Source organism: Canis lupus, chromosome 7 (genome assembly GCF_003254725.2).
Source record: "Canis lupus dingo isolate Sandy chromosome 7, ASM325472v2, whole genome shotgun sequence".
Lineage (NCBI taxonomy): Eukaryota > Metazoa > Chordata > Mammalia > Carnivora > Canidae > Canis > Canis lupus.
In genome coordinates this window covers 6,186,328-6,211,226 of record NC_064249.1, presented here as the reverse complement: position 1 = coordinate 6,211,226, position 24,899 = coordinate 6,186,328, and the positions used below count along the sequence as shown (strand labels likewise).

Genomic DNA, 24,899 nt, shown 5'->3' with positions numbered 1-24,899 from the left:
ATGTGAAGTAAAAATAAGAGTCCCTGTAATTTTCTCCTGTATTGTTAAGAATGTGTCTCATTTTTTTTAGTGGACTTCTCTTCCTAGGGCATATATGAAATGAAGTCTCAGGATGTAAGAACTCGAAAATTCTGGTTATAATCAGTATTCACTGAGGAAGCATCAAGTGATTTCTTGTCTTTTTTTTTTCTTCTTTGCCAGTGTTCTCTGGAGAGCAAAATCGCTTTGGCTGAGAACCACTGATTTTTAAAAAAAATATCCTGAAATGTTCTGGTACATTCCTTTCCAGGACATTTTCCCATGATCTAAGTTTTTATATAATGATAGAATCTCTCTAATATTTCAGCAGTGGGATTAAGTGCTCAATGTGTCAACTTGTACAATCATCACAACCACTGTGACTACTATTTACATGATAACACTATTAACCCTCCATTATATTTGTACATATTTCTCATCTGGCTGGTGTCTTCTAGTTTACTTTTTAAAGTACATAAATTCTAAGTCAATTTTGTTGACATTTTATGATTTTCTCTCTGCTATCAGAAAGTTCAAAAAGTTGGTCTTCTAGCTGTTTCGTAAATATCTTTTTTTTATGTTTTACCTTAGCTTTTCCATGTTCACTTTTCAAACTTCTAACTCTTTATTTAATTTGGTAATTATTATAAGATAAAATGAAAGGGTCTAAATTTTCTTCAGTGCTACCTATAGCATATGATCATCTTTTCCTTTCCCAGGAATTGGTGTCTGTTACTACATTTTATCTGTAAGGTACTTTTATTTTTTATAATAGCCTTTATTTTATTAACATCCATTTTGTTCCACTTTATAAAAATAAGTTTATTTTTTGTGCTGGCATAAAGTGACTTATATATTGTGGCTTTATGTTTTGCTTTGCTATGTGATAGGGTTGCTCCTCCAATTATGCAAATTTTCTCTCTCTCACAGCCACATCTTCAGAATACTCTAAAGGCATCCAGTCAGTTCAACAGTGAGGTTTTTTTCCAAAGAAGCAAATATAATTTGACTTTAAAGGAGTGTTAAATTCATAATTCGGAAATATGTGAGTCAGCTTGGTTAACATGTTTAAGGGATTAACTACAAAAAATAGATCTTGAACAATCTTAGTATTCAATCATGTAGCACTAATTTCAATTAAGGATGATTATACATTGTTAATTTTGTTCATCAGCAACTTGGTGTGTACGAGTTTAAAGTTATCTTACATCACTATCTTATATCACTCTCTAGTTGCCAGCAGAGGGCTACTCTTCTATGGAACTCAATGATACATGATTTCTTTTTTGTTTAATAATTTTTACATTTACATTTAATTTAGTTAGCATATAGTGTGTTATTAGTTTCAGGGGCAGAGTTAATGATTCATTAGCTGAATACAACACCCAGTGCTCATTACATCAAGTGCCCTCCTCAGTCCCTCCCCATCACCCAGTTACCCCATCCCCCCACACTCCTCCCCTCCAGCAACCCTCAGGTTGTTCCCCAGAGTTAAAAGCCACTTATGGTTTGCCTCCCTCTCTGATTTTATCTTATTTTGTTTTTCCTTCCATTCCCCTATGTTCATCTGTTTTGTTCTTAAATGGATAAAAAAGATGTTTATATTATATATATAGCATATGATCATCTTTATATCATCAGCATATATATGTAATATATAATCCATATATATATAATGGAATATTATTCAGCCATCAAAAAGAATGAAATCTTGCCATTTGCAACAACGTGGATGGAATTAGATGGTATTATACTAAGAAAAATAAGCCAGAGGAAGACAAATACCATATGATTTGACTCATGTGCAATTTAAGATACATGATTTCTAAATCTGCTCTATCCAGCTGTACCAACTTAAAACCCTGTGGCCTACACCAGTGAGGGACACCACCTGCTTGTCTCTGCACCTTGGAAAGTGTTCCTCACTGTGTGCGAGCACGGACTACCTGGAGTAACTGAACCAAACCAGGCCCGGACTTGTGTCCCTCATTCACTCAAAAGGCTCGGGAGGGATCCCTGGGTGGCGCGGTGGTTTGGCGCCTGCCTTTGGCCCAGGGCGCGATCCTGGAGACCCGGGATCGAATCCCACGTCGGGCTCCCGGTGCATGGAGCCTGCTTCTCCCTCTGCCTGTGTCTCTGCCTCTCTCTCTCTCTCTCTCTCTGTGTGTGTGTGACTATCATAAATAAATAAAAATTAAAAAAAAAAAGGCTCGGGAGCCTAAAGGGTGAATAATTGGTTGATGCTTGAGAAAGGGCTTGAGCAGTGGTTCTCAGAGCTCACTTGTACGTGATCGCCCACATAACACAATAGATAGAATTTATCCTGGCCCGGTCATAAATGTAAATAAGGGTCTGTGCTGTCCTTGCTGGTCTGTTAACCATATCTAATATTCCTTTGAAGTATGCACATCTGGAGCAACAAGCTTACCTATTTACCAAGGTCTTCTGGCACCAGTGGGTCTGTCTTGCATGCTGAAAAAGGGGTGCTTTGGAGGGTTTCACAAACATGCTAAAAATAGATACCTTCTTAGCTTTGTTTTGCTCATGCTATATAATGTTGTAGAACCTTGAATAAAGCTGGCACTGCTTGGATGTCATCCACTGTGTCCCTCCTGTCCCCATCTCTTTACTTTTCTTTTATTTTCCTCATCCCCTTACCCTCGGGACCCTGATCGTGTTGCCACAGAGTGCGCAACACCTCACTCATGTTGAAATATTGAAGGCCTGCACTACTCCTGACTTTTAAGGAACACAGGCTCCAAACAAATCATTACTACGCCATGCAATCAACAATAGAGTAATATAGACAGAGAAGTTTCAGAGGGAGTCCTGAGGAGAGATGAATGCATTTGAGAGCAATGCGAGAATAAAGCTTGCCTTACTTGCATGGCTAAGGGCTTTCTGGAAGAACTAGGAGCTCCTCCTGTACTCCTTAGCACTTAGCAGGTACCATAAGCATCACACCACATTCAATGATGGTAGAGATGAATGAATGAATAGGAACAATGACTAAGGAAGGACCTACATGTCTTGCAGCTGCACTTACTCGATGTACATACGGCCAGAGGAGGGTTCCATGTGTCATCTGCCTGACACTGACTCTGGCGACTGCCTTTTAGAGTATATCCAACTTCACACTCAAAAGTTACATTATCTCCATAGTGGTATACTTTTCTCATGTGCAACTTCTTCTGGATTCCATTCATAAACTCTGGGAGGATACATTTTATCTCTGAAATTAGAAAAATCAGAAGAAAATAGAGATTTTATTGTTAATTGTTAGTTGAAAACTTACCAAATGGAGGGCTCTATGATCCTGAACTACTTTGTCTTCAGCGAAGAGGAGTCAAGAGGAGTCCTGTTTTCAATCAAGAACTATTGACACCCACCCAACATCTTAAGATTTTAAATCCTCTGACTTTAATTTCTTGGGTAAAGCAAGAGAGTATGCAACGTATGACACACATCCACTTTTAATTGTTGACAACTCTGCAACTGGAAAGTTGTGGAAAGATTGGGAGTTAGGATAACCATGTTCTAACCCTGGAACCACTTCAGTCACACCAGAAGGAAACAGGTATATCACATTAACTCCCTTGTAGCTGTACAACAGATACTGGTATTTTGCTTCTTGATTAAATGCATGTTTCTGGCTCATTTCTATTCATAGAACAAAGAAGATTGTAAATCATGATTCTAAATTCAGATACCAGTTTTGCAAACAGGAATAAAGGAAGTAGTTCCTGGCATTTGTTCTAGGGAAGAGATGAAATAAGCACTTCACCTTTGGTCATGGAAATTATAATGAGGACCCCTGTTCCGTAATTCCAGAAATTAATTGCTCTCAACTTTATTCCATGCTTCAGTTTTCCTCACAAGAAAGTGCTTCTCGTATCTTATTTAAGGTATTTGTGAGGACCACTTGTGATCCCCTGAGGTCTTTTGGAGCTGAGATATATTACTAGTTAAAAGCCTGCAAAGCATTTTAAATTGGTGTTTAACGTCTCCTGTGTTACTGGAAATCCCATCAGTTCTTTCACTAATTTGATAGAGCTGAGAATCCTTGGGCAGCCTCCTTCCTGTCTTTTTTTTCTGCTTTCCAACCCCCCTCTACCAACACTCATATCACAATCTTTCCAGCCTTATCAGTCTCATGCGTCAATTTTCCATTAAAAAACCCAGCAAGAATAAGAAATACCTTTGCAATAATGATCAAATTGGCTCCAGGTTCCCTGGTAGGTGCAGAATATGAAGGCTCTTCCCACCAACAAGTAGCCTGGATCACAAGCATAGCTGACGATCATCCCAGGAAGATATGGAGACACATGTCTTCCAATGTAATGCCCGTTGTGGATCTTGGGTGGATATGGGCATGCTAAGAACAAGATGCCCCCAAATACAAGAAAAGATATTCAGTTAAATACTGGGGTACCTGGGTGGCCCAGTGGTTGAGCATCTGCTTTCAGCTCAGGGCATGATACTGGGGTCCTGGGATCAAGTCCTGTAGGGAGCCTGCTTCTCCCTCTATGTCTCTGCCTCTCTCTCTGTGTCTCTCATGAATAAATAAATAAAATCTAAAAAAAAAAAAATCAAAGAAATACAAATATGCCAACACATCTAATAATATTTCTAACTATTAGAGACACAGGAAGACCCAAGTCAGGACAGGCCCCAAAGCGCTACTTATTTACCTATCAGTGGGAAGACTAATGCTTTAAATGTAGACATCTCCCCCTTCAAACAGAATCATCTGTATTCTCTACCTGCAAACCGCATCAGATGGGAATACCACTAGGCCCTACACACAGTGTTGTCTGTCCTCACTGGGGCACGGAGCCTATGTGGACAATCAGCCACAAATGAGCCCCCAATTGTCAGGCACTATCATTTAACAGCAGACTAATATGTAAAAGGATGAGTGGCCAAGCGCATAACCTTGATCTCTACTTCTCTAAGGTATCTTGAGTCCTCCTTGCTAAAAGTGAGACAAAGCGTCAACAAAATGCTGTCAGGGGCTGAGCAGAATACTTAGAAGTAAGAAAAGGAGTACAAATGCCTACATCAGAGTTTCTTTGTTTCTATAGCATCAAATCTGAAGCTATCAACATGTGCTTTTTGTTCCCCACACTCATCTATCGAATATAAAAACAACTTTTTTCTTTTTTTTTAAAGATTTTATTTTTTTAATTTTTATTTACTTATAATAGTCACACAGAGAGAGAGAGAGAGAGGCAGAGACACAGGCAGAGGGAGAAGCAGGCTTCATGCACTGGGAGCCCGACGTGGGATTCGATCCCAGGATCACGCCCTGGGCCAAAGGCAGGTGCCAAACCGCTGCGCCACCCAGGGATCCCCCCCCCTTTTTTTTTTAAGTAGGCTCCAACCCAACAGGGAGTTGAACTTGGCCAAACCCACAGCCCCGAGATTGAGACCTGAGATGAAATTAAGAATCAGCCACTCAACTGACTGAGCCACCCAGGCAACCCTAAATACAACTTTTAATAGAGATGACACGAAAAAGTATTTTCTTTGGCATTTGTTCTAGTGCTTTGAAAATATTCTCTATAAGTTCTGAGCCTTGCTGATTCTCCTCACTCTCCACCTCTTCTTCTCACTCTTCCACATTCCTCACACCTGCAGGAAGGGTCATCAGAGTACCAACAAATGGGACACAGCATAGAACATCTAGAACCTGTATGTTATTTTCCTGGAAGGTATTTCTGTGTGTCTTTTATCAGAGAAAAACATTCACAAGCAAAAGAACTGTTCCGTAGGAATAGGGAGGTTCTCACCTAGATATTTTGATCTATATGGGGATATGGAAATATGCACCGACCTGTAGGACCAGCAGGTTCACAGTGAGGAGCAGGGCCGCTCCAAATCCCGTTCCCTTGATTGTCACTGGTGCAGAGGATGGTGCTCTCCCCAACGAGTTTGAAGATCATCCCGCTGGCTGGCTGGTAGTCACAAATGTAAGTAATTTCTTTTCCATAGGGAATGCGTCCCCAAGAAGTTCCAGTGTGGTGCCCGTTAGGGATAGATGGAGGATTTGGACAAAAGATTTCTAGAAAGAAAGAAAAAAGCAAGCACGAACTTTAGGTTGCATTAGAGTTTCAGTCAACATCATCATACAACCACGGTGCCCTGAGACTGTATTTTTTCCCTGAGAACACAACTAAGGTGGGTGGATTTAAATATGTAAGGCTTCTTCTGAGACAGAACTACCAGAAGTAAAACTTGAATTACAGCTTATTGCAAAAGCCTCAGACCATCCAGGTAGCTAAGATACATTCTGAAAAGCAACTAATTTCTTTTTCGGCCACTGTTGTCTGCCAGCTTGATGTGTGGCATAACGACAGTCCTGGGTTGATACTAGGGGCATCAGACAGATGAAGTTGGCCCTCAGAGATCTGAAGTTGCAAAGAAATCTTAGTGAATCTTTATGAAACATAGACTGTCATTTTCAGCCCAGATGTAAAAGTTTCTTGATGAACAAGACCATTATCATCAGTACCAATACCAAATACACAGTAGCGTCTTCAGAATCCACTGATTCTTATGGGGCTGTTCAGAGCCAGATTAAGTGCTCTAGGGAGCATGTTTTTTCCCCTTTTGTTTTTGTTTGTTTGTTTGTTTGTTTGTTTCATCCAAGTGACTGGCTGTCATTTCTTTCTGCTTTAAGTATATCTCTTTCTAGCAGTTCTCTCCCAAAAACTATTTTGATGCTTTGAGTCTGCAGTGACTTTAGGAACAGATACCCAGCCTGTCAGAAGTGTGTGAATAAACAAAGTGAAGGCCTTAGTATACCAAACACGATTCACTTCTCCTATCTGGATTTTTGTGTTTGTGTCTATCTAAAGCTTACTTATGTATTTACATTCAGATTACTATGTCTCGGGAAGGTAGAATTTGTTGGATATCTGAGTTTCATTCATATTGAATGTTCCTATAGTGTTCCATGGCAATCCCATAAGATGTCCAAATAGATTTCTAGCAAGATATTTTAACAAAATCCAGATTGAAAGGGTGGCTCACAAACAAACAAAGGTGGTTCTGTACATTACATTTCTGCGCACCTGTGCTTCAAAATGTAAGTGGCTAGTATCTTGGAGGCTGCTATGGATCCAAGGGAGTTGGAATCCAAGGGAATGGGATGGGTGGGGTGTTGGGGCACATTGCCCATACATGTTTGCTGCAATTGAGGAAAAAGCAAAACTGGAGAGAGCCAAGCATACTGGATACGCACCAAAGACAGCGCATTTGCAGAAGTCCAGCCAGCCTTACAGGAGAAGCAGGTGCCCATCCAGGCAGGACAGAGAGGAGTTTGGAGGCAGAGGAGAAGGAGGATCTTGAGGAACCCACTCCCAATTCGGGGCCAGTGACGTCCATCACAGAGGAGGAGAAAGTGGAAGCGATTGAGTGACCCACTGGACCCATTTCCCTCCAGCTGCACAGATTTCTGAGGGGAGACTTCTGCAAGTAGGGGAGGGAGGAAAGGGAGAGAGGCAGACAAGAATAACAAAGGGCACTGAAGGAGGCTGATCCCTGGCTATCAGCTTTGGGATCAGCAGGAGGTTGCTCTCAGACCTCTGGGAGTCCTGACTTGAGGATCCCCCTGGTGGGCTGTGGGCACCAACAACACAACGGGTGCTAAATCCAACCTCCCCCAACTCTGCCATCAGCTATTTCAAAGTGCTCCAGTGCTCCCCAATGCAGCCTGGAGCCAATGCAGGGAAAGAGGTACCAGAGACTTGAGATATATCGCTCACTTCTGGAAATCAAAGGAATGGTTTTGAATTCCAAGTGTTGAACTGCAATAAAGAAATAGGGTATGTGCTACTTCAGATGGGATGGCAGAGATACATTGCCAAACACTGTGAAAAAAAAAAAAAAAGAAAAGACACAGGAATATCATGTGGCAAAGAGGTAAAGTTGATTCTCCAGCAATTCAGCTCAGAGGCATGGAGTATTGCAATCGAAGTGATCATTCAAAAGAGCTATTAGGAAGGGATTCGGCGAGCTTCAAGAAAACTCAGAAAGGCATTTCAGTGAACTGAGGAATAAAATTACTGAATAGAGGGACACCTGGGTAGCTCAGCGGTTGGGCATCTGCTTTATTTTTTTTAGATTTTATTTATTTATTCATGAAGGACACACAGAGAGAGACAGAGGGAGAAGCAGCCTCCATGCAGGGAGCCCTACATGGGACTCGATCCCAGATCTCCAGGATCAGGGCCTGTACTGAAGGCAGTGGTAAACTGCTGAGCCACCTGGGCTGCCCGGGCATCTGCTTTAAGCTCAGGGCATGATCCTGCCGTCCCAGGATCGAGTCCCACATCGGGCTCCCTGCATAGAGCCTGCTTCTCCCTCTGCCTATGTCTCTGCCTCTCTGTGTCTCTCGTGAATGAATAAAATCTTTTTAAAAAATTACTGAATAGAGTTCTTTACCAAGATGTGGTATACATATGGGTAGAAAATTACTCCGCCATCAAAAAGAATGAAATGTTGCTCTTTGCAACCACGTTGATGGTGCTAGAGAACTATGCTAAGTGGAGTAAGTTCGAGAAAGACAAATGCCGTATGATCTCACCCATATGTAGAATTTAAGAAACAAAAAAGGTGAACATAAGATATGGGGAACAAACAAAAGGAGATAGAGGGGAACAAACCATAAGAGGCGCTTAATGACAGAGAACAAACAGGGTTGATGGAGATGAGTGGGGATGGGCTAGGTGGGTGATGGGTACTAAGGAGGGCACTCGTTCTGATGAGCACTGGGTGTTGTACATTAATGATGAATCACTGAATTCTACTCCTGAAACCAATATTGCACTGAATGGGAACTAACTAGAATTTAAATAAAAATTTGACAAAAAAGAACTCTCTATCAAAGAGACTGAAATTAAAAAAAAAAGAACCAGACACAACTAAACCACCCTTTTATTCATGCACAATAAAGTTTTCTGTATCTCTAAAACAAACAAACTGGACAGAAAGTCTGGAGATGACGAATTTAATGCATCAGTTGAAGAACAGATTAGAGAGTTTAGGAAAAAGGACAGATTAGATTGAAGAACAAATTAATAATCTAGAGGATAGAAGAGGAGAGAGAACTAGGAGTTTTAAGAATTGGTGAGACCCTATGAGAGATACTAGACGTGAGAAAAACAAATATAATTGGTCTCCTAGAAGAAGAAGAAAGGGAGAAGGGAACAAGAAGTGTCTTAAGAAAAATAGCAGCTGAGAATTTCCCTAACATGAGAAAGGCATTAAACATACAAATCCAGGAAGCTAATAGAACACTCTGGAACACCCCTATTATCTCATTGCAAAAAGACCCATCCGAGATATCTGGTGATGAAAGGCAAAAATCAATGATCAAGAAGGAATCCTAAAAGCGAGGAAAATCTTTACACTGCAGAGTGTTCACTCTCAAAGCAGGAAAGGAGAGCAGTTTTACCTGAGTTCAGATTCAGTGTTAGATAAATAACCTCCTAAAATAGAGAAACATCCAGAGGGCGATGTGGCACAGGACTCCAAATTGCAAGTATCTGAGAGACTACTCTCTGCAAGACGGATTGGATTTCTTCTTCATAACCTGGGGCAGACTTGGATGGAGCGGAGAGAATTAGGGCAAAACAACACTTCAACTCACTTTCACACATAGGTGCTTCCTTATCCCAAGTGACAGTACTGCCCAAGAGGAGACACGCAGCGGAAGGGGAGCCAATGAGTCGATACCTAGAAGCAAAGAATGAAAAATGATTCTACCCTACACTGGTTTCCTACTTAAGTCATCCTGAGGAAATCATTGCAGGTAGATGTTAGACATCGCAGGCAGATTAAGACACAGGAGATGTGTGAACCTCTGCATCTGCAAATTGGTCCTTTATTTCTAAGGACAAGTTTACATTCTCTTAACCACTTTCATCCATGTTGATTGCTAGTCCTTCACCACTGAATACAATAATTCCCTTCCTCATGGGACATTCTGTACTTGTCTTTAGGGAGCCTCCAAAGCTATTTTAGGGATGCCTGGGGTGCTCTGTCGGTTAAGCGTCTGCCTTTGACTCAGGTCATGATCTTGGGGTTCTGCATTGGTCCTGAGCAGGGAGCCTGCTTCTCTCTCTTTCTTTGCTGCTCCCTTTGCTTACACTCTCTCTTTCTGTCCAATAAATAAAATCATTTTTTCTTTTAAAGAGCTACTTTATCCCTGTGTACTTCCATTCCAGGAAATAATTGGCTCCTTGATTAACCGGGAAGATGTCTTATTAAAATAATCCCATTCTCTGGCACCTCCCCTAGAGACTTTCAATCATGTGGTACTCAAAATCTATCTGTTGAGTGAAGGATAGGATGATGGCTTTACGAAGAAGAGTCAAAGGTGAAACGCAGAGGTCCTTACCTATTGTGCCACAAAATCACTCAAAGTAGGTCACAAAGGTTGGAACATTTCATCATTCATTTTTATTTTTTAGGTATCTATACTGTCACTGTAAGAAATGTCATACAGGATATCCAACCGAGCTATTCACATGCTCCATGTAGAGTAGGGTTAACCTTGATGAAGATTAAGTAAAAGGTAAGGGGTCTAATGCAATGTCATTAAATAGTGAGTAGTTACAGGAACAGCTAGGAACTTGGCAGAGTCTGCTGGTATCTCTAGTACTACATTCCCCTTTCTTTCTTTCTTTTCTTTTTTTTTTTTTAAGATTTTTATTTATTTATGAAAAAAGGCAGAGTGAGCAAGAGAAAGAAGAGAGCCCCAGAGCAGGGGTGAGGGGAAGAGGCAGAGGGACACGCAGACTCCCTTCTCAGCATGCCATGTGTTGATGACATGTGGGAGTCCATCCCAGAGCCCTGAGATCATGATCTGAGCTGAAGGCAGATGCTTAACCAACCTAGCCACCCAGGTGCCCCGCCTTTTTCAGTAGTGAGGGACCCTGTATTTTTAACTGGGCCATTGGCCACCTTCCTTGAAGATTCCCTACAATTTTGTATAGCCGTGTGAGTAGCAGGAACCTATGAAGACTTTCAATAGGCTGCAGATGATAACAAGTAGCTTACAGACATGATTCCTCAGCACATTCAAGTGTGCGTTAAACTTTGTCACAGAGAATGTAAGCTTTCTTTCTAGGAGCCATTTATGAAAGTTGTAACATATCACTCTGCAGAGTGTACTGCAGTGAATTAGCACAAAGGAGAAATCAAAACCGCTCTACACTCTTATTACAAAACAGTAACTCTAGGAATCAACAACCACAGAACAAATACAAAATCCAAAGTTTTGGATCTTGGTCAAAGACAAAAGTAAACTAGCCCTTGCATATTGCTACAGGATAACAATAACACATGATCAGTGAGTCATGTGCTCCAAACAGTGCTTTACAGGGACTCACTTACTTCATCTTTAAAATGATGCTTTGAAGTGAATATTATGCATAGAGCCCATTTTACAAAAGAGAAAACGGGGTTTAACAAATCTTTCCAAATTCACACGTTAGATAGTAAGGTTAGAGTTTGAATAATGTTCATTGTACTCAACAGCCTTTGATGATAAACCTTACATTATTCAGTGTATTCAGTGTCTTCATCATAAGTGCTGATGCAAATATTAGTCTTCAAAAATTCCCGGGATGCTGATGCCAAAAGTGTTCTTAGAGGAATATTCAGTACTTTGGTTATTTGACAAGAAAAATATCAGGGGTGCTGGGTGGCTCAGTCCATCAAAAATCTGACCTTGGCTCAGGTCATGATCTCAGGGTCTCGGAATGGAACCCCACATTAGGCTCTGTACTCGGTGGGGAATCGGCTTGTCCTTCTGTCCCCAACCCCCATTCTCTCTCTTTCTCTCTCTCTCTCTCTCCACAAAATAAATAATCTTTTAAAAAAGAAAAAGCAAAAAGAAAATTTTCAAATACATGAACCCAATATTTTACTTTAGAATGTCTTCAAGGTTATATACATGAATATAAAGAAAGCTGATCTGGGGAATTAATAAAATCAATCAGTAAGTAAGAAAAATAGAATGAAATGATAAGTATATCTAAGAGGAGTTCCTTTAAAGTGGCTGGTTAAACAAATAGAATTTGGCCAATAGTGACTTGAGAAAATCATGCATCTACAGATACACATGAATGAGAAATTATTGTTATTATATATTTTGAAGAAACTTTATGAAGTATACATTATAAAATACTTTGCAAAAACGACTTCCTGTATATCCTAATGAAATTGAAAACATCTGTGAAATGTGTCATTTTGTAGAAAAAATAGAATTTATTAGGATGTACTTACAAATAGGTGGGACAGCTGATAAACCCACATCTGTCAGATTCCCTGTTTGCAATCTGTTTGGATACATACCTAGGATTGGAATTGCTGGGTCACGTGGTAATTCCATGTTAACTTTGGAATCACCGAACTGTTTTCCACAGCAGCTGCCCGAATTCACATGCCCACTAGCTATCCCACTAGCAGCCAAATGGATTCCATATTTCCCACATCCTGCCCTCACTTCATTAAAAAAACTATTATGATAGCCATCCTATTAGGTGTGAAGTGGGTTTGATGTGCATTTCTCTGATGACTAATAATGCTGAGTATCTGTTCTTGGGTTTCCTGGACATTTGTACATCCTTTTTGGAGAAATGTCTATTCCAATCCTTTGCCCAATTTTTAAAATTGCATTGTAAACATTTCTGTTGTTGCATTGCAGGACTTCTTTTATATTCTGTATAGTAAACCTTTGTCAGAGAAATGATTTACATTTATCTGTGGGCTCTCTTTTCACCTTCTTGATGTCTCATTGATGTGGACTGAGGCTACAGTGATTTGAAGGCCTGGTGAACTAAAAAATCAGAAGTTCTTATTGGTGGCAGGAGGGCGGTGATGAGGACAGAATCTATACTTTCCAGATACGGATTGATGCTTGTGTCCAATTTAACCAGCTCTCCCCTCTAAGGGTAGTTGAGCTCCACTGGCATCTGGGTTACATGTGCATTTTCAGATAAAAATCCTAGAGTCCAATAAAGTTCTGCGTTTGTCTCTGAATTTCTGGTGCCAACTGACAAGTAGTACACATTGTTTCATTGCTCCCTCTATGTTGAGGCAATGGTTTCTAGCATGGTTTCCTGGGCCAAGGAAAAGTTGAGGGCAAGAACTCCATTAATGTTCCCACTCAGTGTCCATGTTAATACTTTCACTTCCCAGAGCTGTTATGTTAAGACTTCCTCTCCAATCCCTACTTCAAGGTCCTCCAGCCCACCTATAGAACTGGCTGATCTTAGTTAAGAATGGCGCATGCAGGGTTCTGCTAGCATTTTTCCTTTTACTCACTTAGCACGCTGGTCTTTTTGATCCAGTGACTATCTTACCAGGTTTCAACAGGAGCCTGGTACCCTCCCCTCATTAAAATACAAATACAGGGATGCCTGGGTGGCTCAGTAGGTTAAGAGTCTGCCTTCAGCCCAGGGCATGATCTCCAAGTCCTGGGATCAAGCCCTGTGTTGGCCTTCCAGCTCAGCAGGGAGTCTGCTCTCTCTCTCTCTCTCTCTCACTCACTCTCTCTCTCTCTCTCTCCCTCTGTCTGTTCCTCCCCAAAACTAGTCCTCACTCTCTCTCTCTCAAACACATAAATAAAAATAAAATACGAACACAGATTGCTACTACTTTTTTTATATTCCTTTGATCATACGCCAGTGTTTGACTAACATGTCTATCCAGCAGAACTCTTTGCTAACTTTTTGAAATGCAGGGGATACTGTAGTTTGCTTGTGTTAGACTAAGTCAGAGATAGCCTTGTTGTTTGGAACTCATAACTCAGGGATAGTGCTCCCAACTCACCCTTCATTACAAGAGTAATGAACTGTTGATCCAAATTGAGTATCTGTGATTATTTGCACCATGCCATTGATGGGTTCTGGGGGAGTTCCACATGATTTTCCTGTGAGAAAGAAGCAGAGTTTGGGACTAGGTGTAGAGTTCAATTTACTTTTGTTTTTAAGTTTCAGCCTGGAGTGTAGCATACTGAACAGCCTGTCTAGGCTGATTGTGCCACAGGTTTGACCACTTTGAAGACATTTGCTGTACAAGCCCAGAATCAAGCAGCTAGAGAGCACTGCTTTTTAAAGGACTACTCCTGAATCACCCGAAGAATTCATTTATGGATAAAGAATAGTTTTCTCATCCCATCAGCCTCCATCAGAGGCCTTGAAATTTGGGATTTCCCCTCCATCTTGCTTTGTCAGACACCATTCCCTGTGTCCTACATACTTTTCTTTTGTGTCCCTATTTCATTCTAATCCTGGTATTAGCCATCAAAGGCAAACACCGGGGAATGGAAATTTTGCCTGTGATTCCTTTTTTTTAAATTATTTTTTTAATTTATATTTTAGTTGATTAACATACAGTGCAATATTGGTTTCTGGAGTAGGATTCAGTGATTCTTCGCTTACATACAACAGCCAGTGCTCATCATAACAAGTGCCCCCCTTAGTACCCATCATGTCCATTGCACACCCACCTCCCTCCGTCAATCCTTGGCTTGTTCTCTGTCATTAAGTTTCTTGTGGCTTGTTTCCCTCTCTGCTTTTTCTCTTTTCCTTATTCCCATATGTTCATCTGTTTTGTTTCTTAAATTCCACATGTGGTAGTTGTCTTTCTCTGACTGACTTATTTCACTTAACATTTTACACACTAGCCCCATCTATATCTTTGCAAAAGGCAAGATTTCATTCTTTTTGATGCCTGACTAATATTCCATTATTTATATACATATATGTATATGTAGGTGCCATGTCTTCTTTATCCATTCATCAGTCTGTGGAAATTTAGGCTTTCTATAATTTGGCTATTATTGATAATGCTGCTATACATATTGGGGTGCATTTGCCCCTTTGAATTAGTATTTTTGTATCCTTTCAGTAAATACCTAGTAGTGCAATTGCTGGGTCATAGGATAGTTCTATTTTTTTTTTTTTTTTTGTGATTCCTTTTGTGAGAGACATTCCTGCAAAATAAATGTCGAGTCAAGTTGTGGAGACTCCAGGCAAGAAGAAAGGCTGACCTGTAAGTCTACACTCAATTCACATATCTTGGACAAACTTCAACATCTTGCCTGCAAAAGGTGAACGTATTATATCGGATCCCACAGATGCATTGACGTACATGAATTAGCTCCCAGGATGGTGTTACTCACGTCTACAGATATCTTTGGCACTCGACCAGACCAAGTTTTCTAAACAGGTGATAGAAAACGTATTCTCAGAATACCCAGGCAGACATTTATAATTCAAAGACGTCCCAATTGGAAACTCAGACTCATTGATCGCGGTCAAAGGTTTGGCAAACGGAAACTCCTCTGGAGCTTTACAGTAACCTGGAGAGCAAAACCACAGGAATTTCAGAGTGAGCAGAGAGACTTCCACCCTACCTCCTCATGCTTTCCAAAGAACTGGTAGATGGGCTCACAGGAACAGAGACTTAAAATAATAACAAGCTCTTCTTCCCCATCAAGTTACCTTAGGATGAGGCTTTCCAACAGCATCTACTCATCAGGAAATTTTTTGCTACTTGGAAGACTATTCCCTTTCAGGCCTTTTTGTTCTTGTGTTACCAAAGTAGAATTTTAGCTAATGGTTTCATGTGTCAGGTCTATCAGACTGCCTGCGTGTAGAGTTAACCGTTCCTATCCACCTTTATTGGTGTTAAGGAACACGTGGTTTTACCTTCTCTTTCCATTTATTCCTCCTGACGTCACTGTGAGTGTGTCCACCGTAAATAGTCTCCCTGGCTGAAAATAGCAGTCACTACTTGTAGTGGGTTGAATGATGACCATCCCCCCAAAGTATATCCATTCAGTACCTCACAATGGAAACCTGGAATAAGGGTCTTTTCAGGTATAATTAAGGTAACAATCTCAAGATGTGATCATTTTTGAAAGGTATATTTTCTTTTGAACTGAAAGGTATTTAAAAATCATTTATTTCCTTGGCAAATTCTATTTAAAATTGATATTTGTAATGCTTTTGTCATATATATATATATATATATATATATATATATATATATATATATATTAGCTTTTCTTTCTCTGGATTACTTGTGCTTACTGTTTTAGGAGAAGCTTTAAATAGTGTGATTTAGAGAATAAAATTTCTAAGGAAAAATGAAAAAAGAAAAAAAGATGAGATGGATCTTCCTAGATTACCAGAGTGGGATATAAATCCAATGACTGGTGGTGTCTATAAGAGAAAGGACAGGGACATTTGCGACATAGGGACAAGGAGAGAAGGCATGTGAAGACAGGGGCAGGGATTGGAGTGCTGTGTACAAGGCAAGAAATGCCAGGAACCACCAGATGCTGAGAGAGGGAAAGAAGGATTCTCCTCTAGAGTCACTGGAGGGAGTGCAGTCACTGGAGGGAGTGCAGTCAACTGCTTGATTCCAGACTTCAAGTCCCCAGATGTGCGAAAAAATACATTTCTGTTGTTGTAAGCCATCTAGTGTGTGGTAACTTGTATGGCAGCCCTAGGAAAATAAGATACCACTCTTCTCCTTCTGATGCTAAGTCACATCTATTTAAGGACAAGGACAAAACAGACTAATCCACCAGGCAGCTTCATCTAAAAAACTATGTCTTTTTTATGAGAGGGTGTATTGTGTACCGCATTGTTTGAACAGAGCCTATACTCAGCCACCTCCTTTATTTTGGAGGAGTTTGCTTCCATTTGCCCATTCAATCAGTAAGCATGGCCCGTGGCCTAGGTAACTGCATTTAAAGAAATCTCATTGGATTCTATAAGGATTCTAAAATAACCACCCAGCTGGAAGAGGAGGGAGAGCAAAGAAAGGTTAAATGCCTTTCAGCATGTGTTGCCTTTTGTCATTGGGTTCCTTCTTTCTCGCATGCAGTATTCTAAGTCTGGTGCCACATCCCCAGCATACTTCTGCTTCTGTCTTGGAAAGGCCCCCAGTCAGGCCTCAAGAACCAGGTAAGGTAACCTCCAGTCCTCAGGAAGAAACAGACTCTTCCTTTTTGTAACTCTTTCCTTGAGCTGATCTTTCCTTGCTTCTAACTCTCAGGATGGAAAAGTTCAAGGACAAAGATTAAGGTGGGGCCCAGAAGCCAGCTGACAAATGGGCATACTTTGAGTATGGGTCCTAAGCTACAAAGGTAGAGTTACTTAGTGGATTCAGTATAGAACTAGTTAAAGCCTTAGCTAAATAATATCCACATTTCCAGTTTTAGCCTTTGCATGCCCACAAACTAGAGGGAAGTGTATCAGTTATCCTAGTTTTGGTTAGTGCTCATAGCCAGCTGTTCTCATGTCCTCTCCATGAATACATTTTTCTTCTAGATTTATACACGGTGTTTACTACCTACCTCTCACCTTTCCCTCTCCTCTCACCCCAGTCTGCTCACCACTGCACCAAAGAAGAGTTCTTCACATCTTATTATTCACACCCTGTTGGTACTTTGGAAACATCAGTTTCCACTATGGCATGGAACTTAGACACTTGATCTTATGAAAATGCTGAACTCACAAACAGACACCATAATCTTATAAAAATAGGAAGGATCACGGCCAGATGTTCTGAATCGATTTGGCGTACGTGGGTACTGACCAGCAGGACCAGCAAGTACACAGTGAGGGGCAGGGCCGCTCCAAATCCCATTCCCTTGATTGTCACTGGTGCAGAAGATTGTGCTCTCCCCAATGAGTTTGAAGATCATCCCTCTGGTTGGGTGGTGGTCACACGTGTAAGTAATTTCTTTTCCATAGGGAATGCGTCCCCAAGAAGTTCCAGTGTGGTGCCCGTTAAGGATAGATGGAGGATTTGGACAGAAGATTTCTGGAAAAAAATACAAGTGTTTAAGGTTACATTAAAATGTTTATATTTTGATCTGAGTTTTCCACAATTATGGGATGCTGTGACTGTGTTGCCACTTAAATATTTAAACTCTGAAGGATAATATAAATCACAAAGTAAATATATTAGGGCTTTGCTGAGATGCTTCTAAATGAAATGACACTGAAATCAGAGTCCAGATCTCTTTGGAGAGTTAAAGCTTCTGGATAATTGAGAGCTCATTCTTTAAAATAGAATAAAATCTTCTTAACTCCATTGAGAAGAAAATTATCCATTAATTCTACAGGAATTTTTTTGAGGATCTACTCTATATCAAGTACTATTTCAAGTACAAGATAGACAAAATCTTTTTTTTTTTTGACAAAATCTTTTGACATCAAGGATCCTCACTCCAGAGAAGTCTTTCAAAATATATTATACACTTACTATTCGTCTACCAGTGACTTAATCTTTCCTTGATGACTTGCGGCTCTTATGCTCAAAAACAAAATGAATGGTTATAGTAATGTCATCACAATGAGTGAAACATCCCAGTGCTCATATGCATGCTTTGGAAGATGCAGAAATATTATGACTTTTGAGATATTTATTGGTTTTTACAGGGATTTTTTTTTCTCACTGAAAAGATACACATTTCTTCCTTTGAGTGTAACTATCTAGAGAAGCTTCTTTCCCCTCTGATTTGATCTGTATTTGGGAAGAGGCTACAATACCTTGAAAGAATTATGAATAAACTAATCAAAGTGGAATAGCTTAACCAATGTTTATACTCTAGTAAGTGATTTTAGGTGCACTTAGGTTCGTGGGAGAATTTTTTCTTTGTTTCTTGCATACCTCATAACTATATTCCAGGGTAGTTATGATTTTCAAATGGCTGACTTCCAGATATGAAGGATGGAATTATCAAGTTTCATTATATAAATCAGTACAAAATTTTCAAACAACTCTAGAGTAAAATATACATTTGAAAAAATTCTATTAGAAACATATATTTTTCAAAGTTATGATCAAAGATGAAGCAGTATCCTGTTTGATTTAATGAAGAAATAAATAAACAGATTGAATATATTAGTAGTGTTTCTGTTAACACATTATATTTCTGTCCTCTTAAAAATGAATATAAACAACAGGAATACAAAGTCTTAGTCTGTCTTGTTTACCGGTGTATTCCTAATGTCTAATTATTTTATTGCATTACCCTGGTTTTTTCTTAATAACATTTGATATTATTTGAAATAGTCTATTTAAAATCGTGTTTGCTTGTTATTTTTAAAGATTTATTTATTTTTTTTTTAGAGAGAAAGAGAGCACAAACGTGGTGGGGGGCAGAGGGAGAAGGAAAGAAAATCTCAAGCAGACTCCGAGCTCAGTGCAGAGCCTGATGTGGGGCTCGATCCCATGATCCTGAGATCAGGAGCTGAGCCAAAACCAAGAGTCTGACGCTTAACTCACTTTGCCACCCGGGTGCCCCTGTTTTTTCTGTTTTTTTGTTTTTTTGCCTTTCCTTCTACACACGAACATAAACAACATGAAAACAGAGTCCTAGTCTGTCTTGTTTACAGGTGTATTCCCAGTGTCTAGAAGACTGAAGACTTCTGAAGACTTTTGAAGACTCAAAAAATTTTGTTGAAAGAATGAGGCTAGCAATGAATAGATGATCGAGGGAAGGATAGAAATGTTGAAGTGGAACTCACATTTTTGACAGGAAAAATGTTTCAGGATCTCCATTTCCCTCTATCTATGAAGTATTTCTCTCAACTTGTAGCACACATTATGCTTATAAACATTTATAGGATGATACCCAAAACATATGGTGCTCAGATTTATCTCCCCTGGAAACAATCTTTGCAACAAAGGAATGTTTTGATCAAAAGTGAAGTTAAACAAAGGGGCAAGTATTAGATAATTTTATAAGCAAAACACAGTAGACAAACAAAACAAGAAGGGAGGTGCAGACCTGAACATACATTCCTTGTACTCACGTTCACACACAGGAACACTGTTATTCCAAAGGCTTTCCGTTCCAACCAAGACACAGTAACTAGCAGAACTCCCCTGTAAGCGGAACCTGAGGAGCAAAAGCAGTAGTGACCGGGTGAGCCCACCATTTCTCTCTCCCCTTTGCAGAAATACAGTTGAATGCCTATGTTAAAGCCCAGGTGACAAAGCTCAGCTCACTTGCTTTCTCAGTGGATAGAGGCTCCAAGATCAAAACATTTGGAAAGATTGACGTTTCCAATGAGGACAGAGCAATAACAACTGTCTCCGGTTTTCAACCTTTAGGAGGTCACCTGTCCCGCCTGCCCTCCGACAGCTCCCTGTTTGTCTCTATAAGGAACTCTGTTCTCTAAGGCAAACCATAGCATTTTCCTCTTTTCATGGAACCAGGGGGAAAAGAACTCCCCGATTCAAGTAAATCAGAAAACATGAAGAAAAACATCAGAGACTATTGTTTTTTTTGTTTTTTGCCAACACATTCAGAATGTTCCTGAATGACACCTGCAGCATATCCACATTATCAATGGGTAAAACCACATTATCTAGGAAACATAAGAAAAGGTGAGAAGAGAGGATTCTCTGGAGGATCATCCTCCTTAAACATCTGGCTTATTGTCAGCCCAGTGGCTGCTTGTATTGCCTCCAGGTCTCTGTTGGGTGACAGATGCCTGCCAGGCATCCCTGGAATATATTGAGAACACTTGCTCCATCGTCCATGCTTTCTGCCTGTCAATGGTGTTGGAACATAATACCAAGATCATTTAGATTCCCATAATTGGTTAATGACATCACTTGAAACATGAGCATCCGTCTTCATGCTCCTTCAACACAGCCTGATTCTAATTAGATGATATATAATTAGATTTTAAAATACTCCTATTTACTCTTTCACTCCAATTCCAAATTCCACTGTGGATTGGTTTAAATTTTTCTTGACAAATTCTCACATGTTACTTATCAATGACTTTCTTTTATATACCAACCTTTTTTTTTAAACAACCCCTCTGCAATATTTATCTCCTCATGCCTCCAGGTCACTCCAGGTCTCCTCATGCCTCCAGGTCACTTTTTATTCATTCATGTAATGTTTAGATATTCAAGATCTGTTGTCAGACCTGCTGCTCATTATATTTATCAAGTTTCCTTTTTAAGCATCTGTTCATGGTTCTGTCTGGCTCCTACCATCCTTCCCAGTCAGGGTTTCAGATATTAGTCCTCTTGGGAACTTCTTTTCTGTTAGGCAGCTTGCTTTTTGGATAGATTCCCCACCTCCCACCCCCCACCCCATTGCCCCTGGTGTCAGCATATCGGCATCAAGCCCTGAGACTCTTGTCTCTAGGCCGGGTCACACTCACCCCTCATCACACACGAAGGACACTTTTGCCCCAAGTTGAAGACTAATTGGAAAGAGCACATGACCATTAGGGAGTTGGTCCAGGAAGTCAGCACATGATTTCCCTAGGAAAATAGCAACAACGGCAACAAACAGAAGTAAGACTACCATGTGAGGAACAAAAAGACTGGCCTGCAAACAAGTGAAAGTGAAAGTGTAGGCACCTTCACATCTTGGGGCTGCTGGGCTCCAGTCTCCCTGGGGTGTACAGCGCAGAGAAGCAGCCCCTTGGAGCTCATAGCCAGGCTCACAGCTGTAGAACACTTCCTGTCCGGGGGCAAAACTGTCCTTGTTCCTTGCGCTGTGCTTACCGTGGAAAATTTCTGGAGGTGCCTGACATGCTGCGGAAAGAACAGGGGCAAAGTATCAGTCAGTTAGGGGAAATGTCTTTTGCTAAACTCTTACCCTTACCAGGAGGTAGGACCTCATCCTTAGAGGAGTTCAAGTGTAACAAAGGAAATCAAATGATACTCCCGCCCCCACCCCCCCACCCTGTTACTGCTATAGAAGTGAAGCATATGGCAGAGATGTAGCCAAAGATCTCACAGCTAGTAAGAGGCAGATGATTAGAACTGAGTTCTTCCCAGCACAAGGTAAAATGCATTCCCAGAGAAGGGAGCCCTTTCTCTAGTGTTGGCTATTCAACATGGAATTATCAGCCCTATTGTAAAGGAGCGCTATGAAGCGGAGCTGAGATGATGCATTTAAAGTGCTTATTGTACAGCTGATTAGAAAGTCCACTTCAGCTTTCAGTATATTTGAGAGAGACTGAGCTGGTGTTTTGCTCTGAGAATTGCTCAATACGAGATTCCCTTTCAAAATGAAGGCGCATATGCATAAGTGCACACACCTATACAAGCCTACACGCTTTCTTAATTTCATGCTTCATCTCCCCAGATTGCCTCACACCGCTCACCATGCATCCTTCTTCTGGAACAAACACTGATCGGGATCCTGATCCTCTCTGACAACTCATGCCTTTTGTAGATCCCTTCAAAGCCTCAGTCGGACTCACCCCTAGTGCAGCTTGGCAACTCCGGCCCCCATTTGTTTTGGCGTTGGCAATACACGTTGGAGGGTCCTTCCATGACAAAGCCAGGCTTACAGATAAACCTCACGGTTTCATATAAGAAAAATAAACTTTTGTTCTCAGATATCCTTATAGCATTTTCAATGTCTGGAGGTGTGCATCTATTAAGTACAATGCACTGAGGGGGAAGGTCGCTCCACGTGCCAACTCGATTGTCTTCGCTGGTACAATATATTGATGGGTTGCCCACAAGCTCATACAGCTTTTCCCCTCTATGTCCAGTATTGCAGCGATAGGTCACCACGGTTGCATATGGAAAATATTCTCTGTTGGTGCTAAGGAAATCTCCATTGGCAATGTCCGGGGGTGGCTCACAATGAATAGCTGGGAAAAGAGACTGCAACTTAAATCATAGTGAATTAAAAAAACTAGTAAGAGTCATCCAATGAGTATAACTATTTTTACATTTGCTATTTGTTTTAATCTTGGATAACATATAGATACATTTTTACAAAGCTGTAATTTAGGTGGGCATAATAGCATGCTTTCTGCCTTTCCTACTTACACTATTTCCTATAAGCATATGCATTTAAAAAAAACCCCACATACTTTCAATTTTAAATAGCTCTTTGATCATATTATTATTATACCATAGTTTACACAGTTTTCCCCTACTCCTTTCCACTGGCCTTAATTTCCATTTTTGTTATTAGCTCAGTATAGCTTAAAGAAAATAAAAAGACCCTTGCTAAAAGAAAAAAATGGAAGAGGAAACAACCCAGATACACAAGAGTAGGAAATATAATTCAAATATATTTGCATATGTATAAGAAAATTATATGAAACTGCCCAAATGTTAAACATTTTGAAAATCTAAGTGATATAAATAGAAATATAAATTACCAATATTCATTCAAGAAAATATAGAAAGCTAGAATGGAGAAGAAACTTGTAACAATAGAAAAAATATTTTACATAAAAGTTCTATCAAGTTACTTTCAGGTAATACATACTTCCAAACGTAATTTCAAATGTCTCGCAAAATGTAAAAGACAGAAAACTTACCAACTCATTTTATCAAGCCTAAGTTTGATATCACAACACGATACCCATGTAGAAGTGATCATATATTAGTCCACAAAACACCCTCCATACATTTGAACATGTAGAAGTAGGACATAGTACATTGTATTACTGTAATACCATATAACTAAAACTAAGCAACTTTATCAAAAACTCCCAAACAGGGCAGCCCAGGTGGCTCAGCGGTTTAGCACCGCCTTCAGCCCAGGGCATGATCCTGGAGACCCAGGATCGAGTCCCATGTTGAGCTCCCTGCATGGAGCCTGCTTCTCCCTCTGCCTGTGTCTCTGCCTCTCTCTCTCTGTGTCTCTCATGAATAAATAAATAAAATCTTTACAAAAAAACAAAACAAAACAAAACAAAACAAAAAACTTCAAAACACTTGTAATTGAAAATAAAATTTCTTGGGGCTCCTAAGTGACTCAGGTAGTTAAGAATCCAACTCTTGGTTTCCGCTTGGGTCATGATCTCAGGGGCCTGGGACGGAGCCCCACATTGTGCTCTGTGCACAGTGGGAAGTCTGCTTGAGGATTCTATCTCCCTTTCCACATGCCCTTCCCCCACTCACTCTCTCTTTCTTTAAAAATAAATAAATACATCTTTTAAAAAATAAGTAAAAATAAAAATTCTTAAGGAGGCTTCTCCTTCTGGTAAGGGTAATCTTAATAATTCAAATCCAACATCACCCTCCTTCCATTTTCTCCCCCCAAGAAAGACTAGAAATGCTAGATAAAATATAAAATATATCTGTGAATGCACCAGAAAGTTAATAAACTAATGAAGCATCACTGGACTATGATCTGATAGAAGATAAAAATCTAGGTGAGAGTCAGGCATTTGGATTGCTCTTCTGCTGGAAGGTTGGCTGAATTGAGAAGGGGCATCTGAATGGTGAGTAGACTTTTGATAGTTTGATGGAGTCAAGGAACAAAAAATGGAGTCCAGGTCCTGCAAAAGTGGAAGCCTTGGTAACACCTTCTGATGTATACTGGGACCTCGAAGCAATAGGCCCTGGGGCTTAAAATTATTGGAGTTGTTCCTCAAGCACTGTAGGTGGCCCAGAAAAAAAAAAGTTTCTGAAATTGAATGAAAATGGTCCCAGATTGCTAGTGTCCCCAGGTTTCTGAAGAAATTGCAACAAAAATCCTTCCTGAAGAAGGTTGATTATCTAAGATCTTGAATTTATTTCCACAGAAAGGTTTTCAAATATAATTCCTGACATACAATCAAGGTTCACCCATTACTGAAAGAGAAAAAATAACATGAAGAAGAGCCAGCATAATCACTGACAACAGAAACTGAACCATTAGGACCCCAGATGTTGGAGTTTTTACTCACAGATTTAAAATAATTACGTTTATCTATTTGAGGATGAAATATATAAAACTTGAACTGTTGGTAAGAACTAGAAGCAAAAACAACAGGGCAAATTTTGAAGGGAACCAAATACAAGTTTTTATAGTTGTAAAATACAATTATTGAAATGAAGAATCTGATAGAATT

The 24,899-nt window shown here is 40.1% G+C and overlaps 1 protein-coding gene and 1 long non-coding RNA gene across 10 annotated transcripts in view; one reads left to right on the top strand and one right to left on the bottom strand.

Annotated features, from left to right (window-relative positions):
- Window positions 1-22,449, top strand: part of LOC125755390 (uncharacterized) — a 76,728-nt gene extending 54,279 nt beyond the window's left edge. Inside the window, exons 11-12 of one of the 4 annotated variants that reach the window (XR_007411782.1) lie at window positions 16,933-17,012; window positions 22,181-22,449. This is a non-coding gene — a long non-coding RNA (uncharacterized LOC125755390). Of the gene's footprint in view, window positions 1-1,862; window positions 2,616-16,932; window positions 17,013-17,804; window positions 18,961-22,180 lie in introns of those variants that run through there. The other 3 variants (XR_007411778.1, XR_007411780.1, XR_007411783.1) reach the window with 3 other exon arrangements.
- LOC112648316 (complement receptor type 2-like) overlaps window positions 1-24,899 on the bottom strand; it is a 152,762-nt gene that overhangs the window by 64,609 nt on the left and 63,254 nt on the right. For all 6 annotated transcript variants that reach the window (XR_004817539.2, XM_049112053.1, XM_049112050.1 and 3 more), the window contains 11 exons: window positions 22,299-22,697; window positions 21,448-21,624; window positions 21,246-21,348; window positions 19,875-19,960; window positions 17,647-17,874; window positions 15,218-15,397; window positions 13,864-13,963; window positions 9,674-9,759; window positions 5,855-6,082; window positions 4,217-4,393; window positions 3,065-3,250 (listed from right to left, as the gene is read on the bottom strand). Coding sequence is in view for 5 of the 6 variants with exons in the window: in XM_049112053.1 (XP_048968010.1) it covers window positions 3,065-3,250; window positions 4,217-4,393; window positions 5,855-6,082; window positions 9,674-9,759; window positions 13,864-13,963; window positions 15,218-15,397; window positions 17,647-17,874; window positions 19,875-19,960; window positions 21,246-21,348; window positions 21,448-21,624; window positions 22,299-22,697 (1,950 nt within the window). In the remaining variant the exon portion in view is untranslated. The remainder of the gene's footprint in view (window positions 1-3,064; window positions 3,251-4,216; window positions 4,394-5,854; window positions 6,083-9,673; window positions 9,760-13,863; window positions 13,964-15,217; window positions 15,398-17,646; window positions 17,875-19,874; window positions 19,961-21,245; window positions 21,349-21,447; window positions 21,625-22,298; window positions 22,698-24,899) is intronic.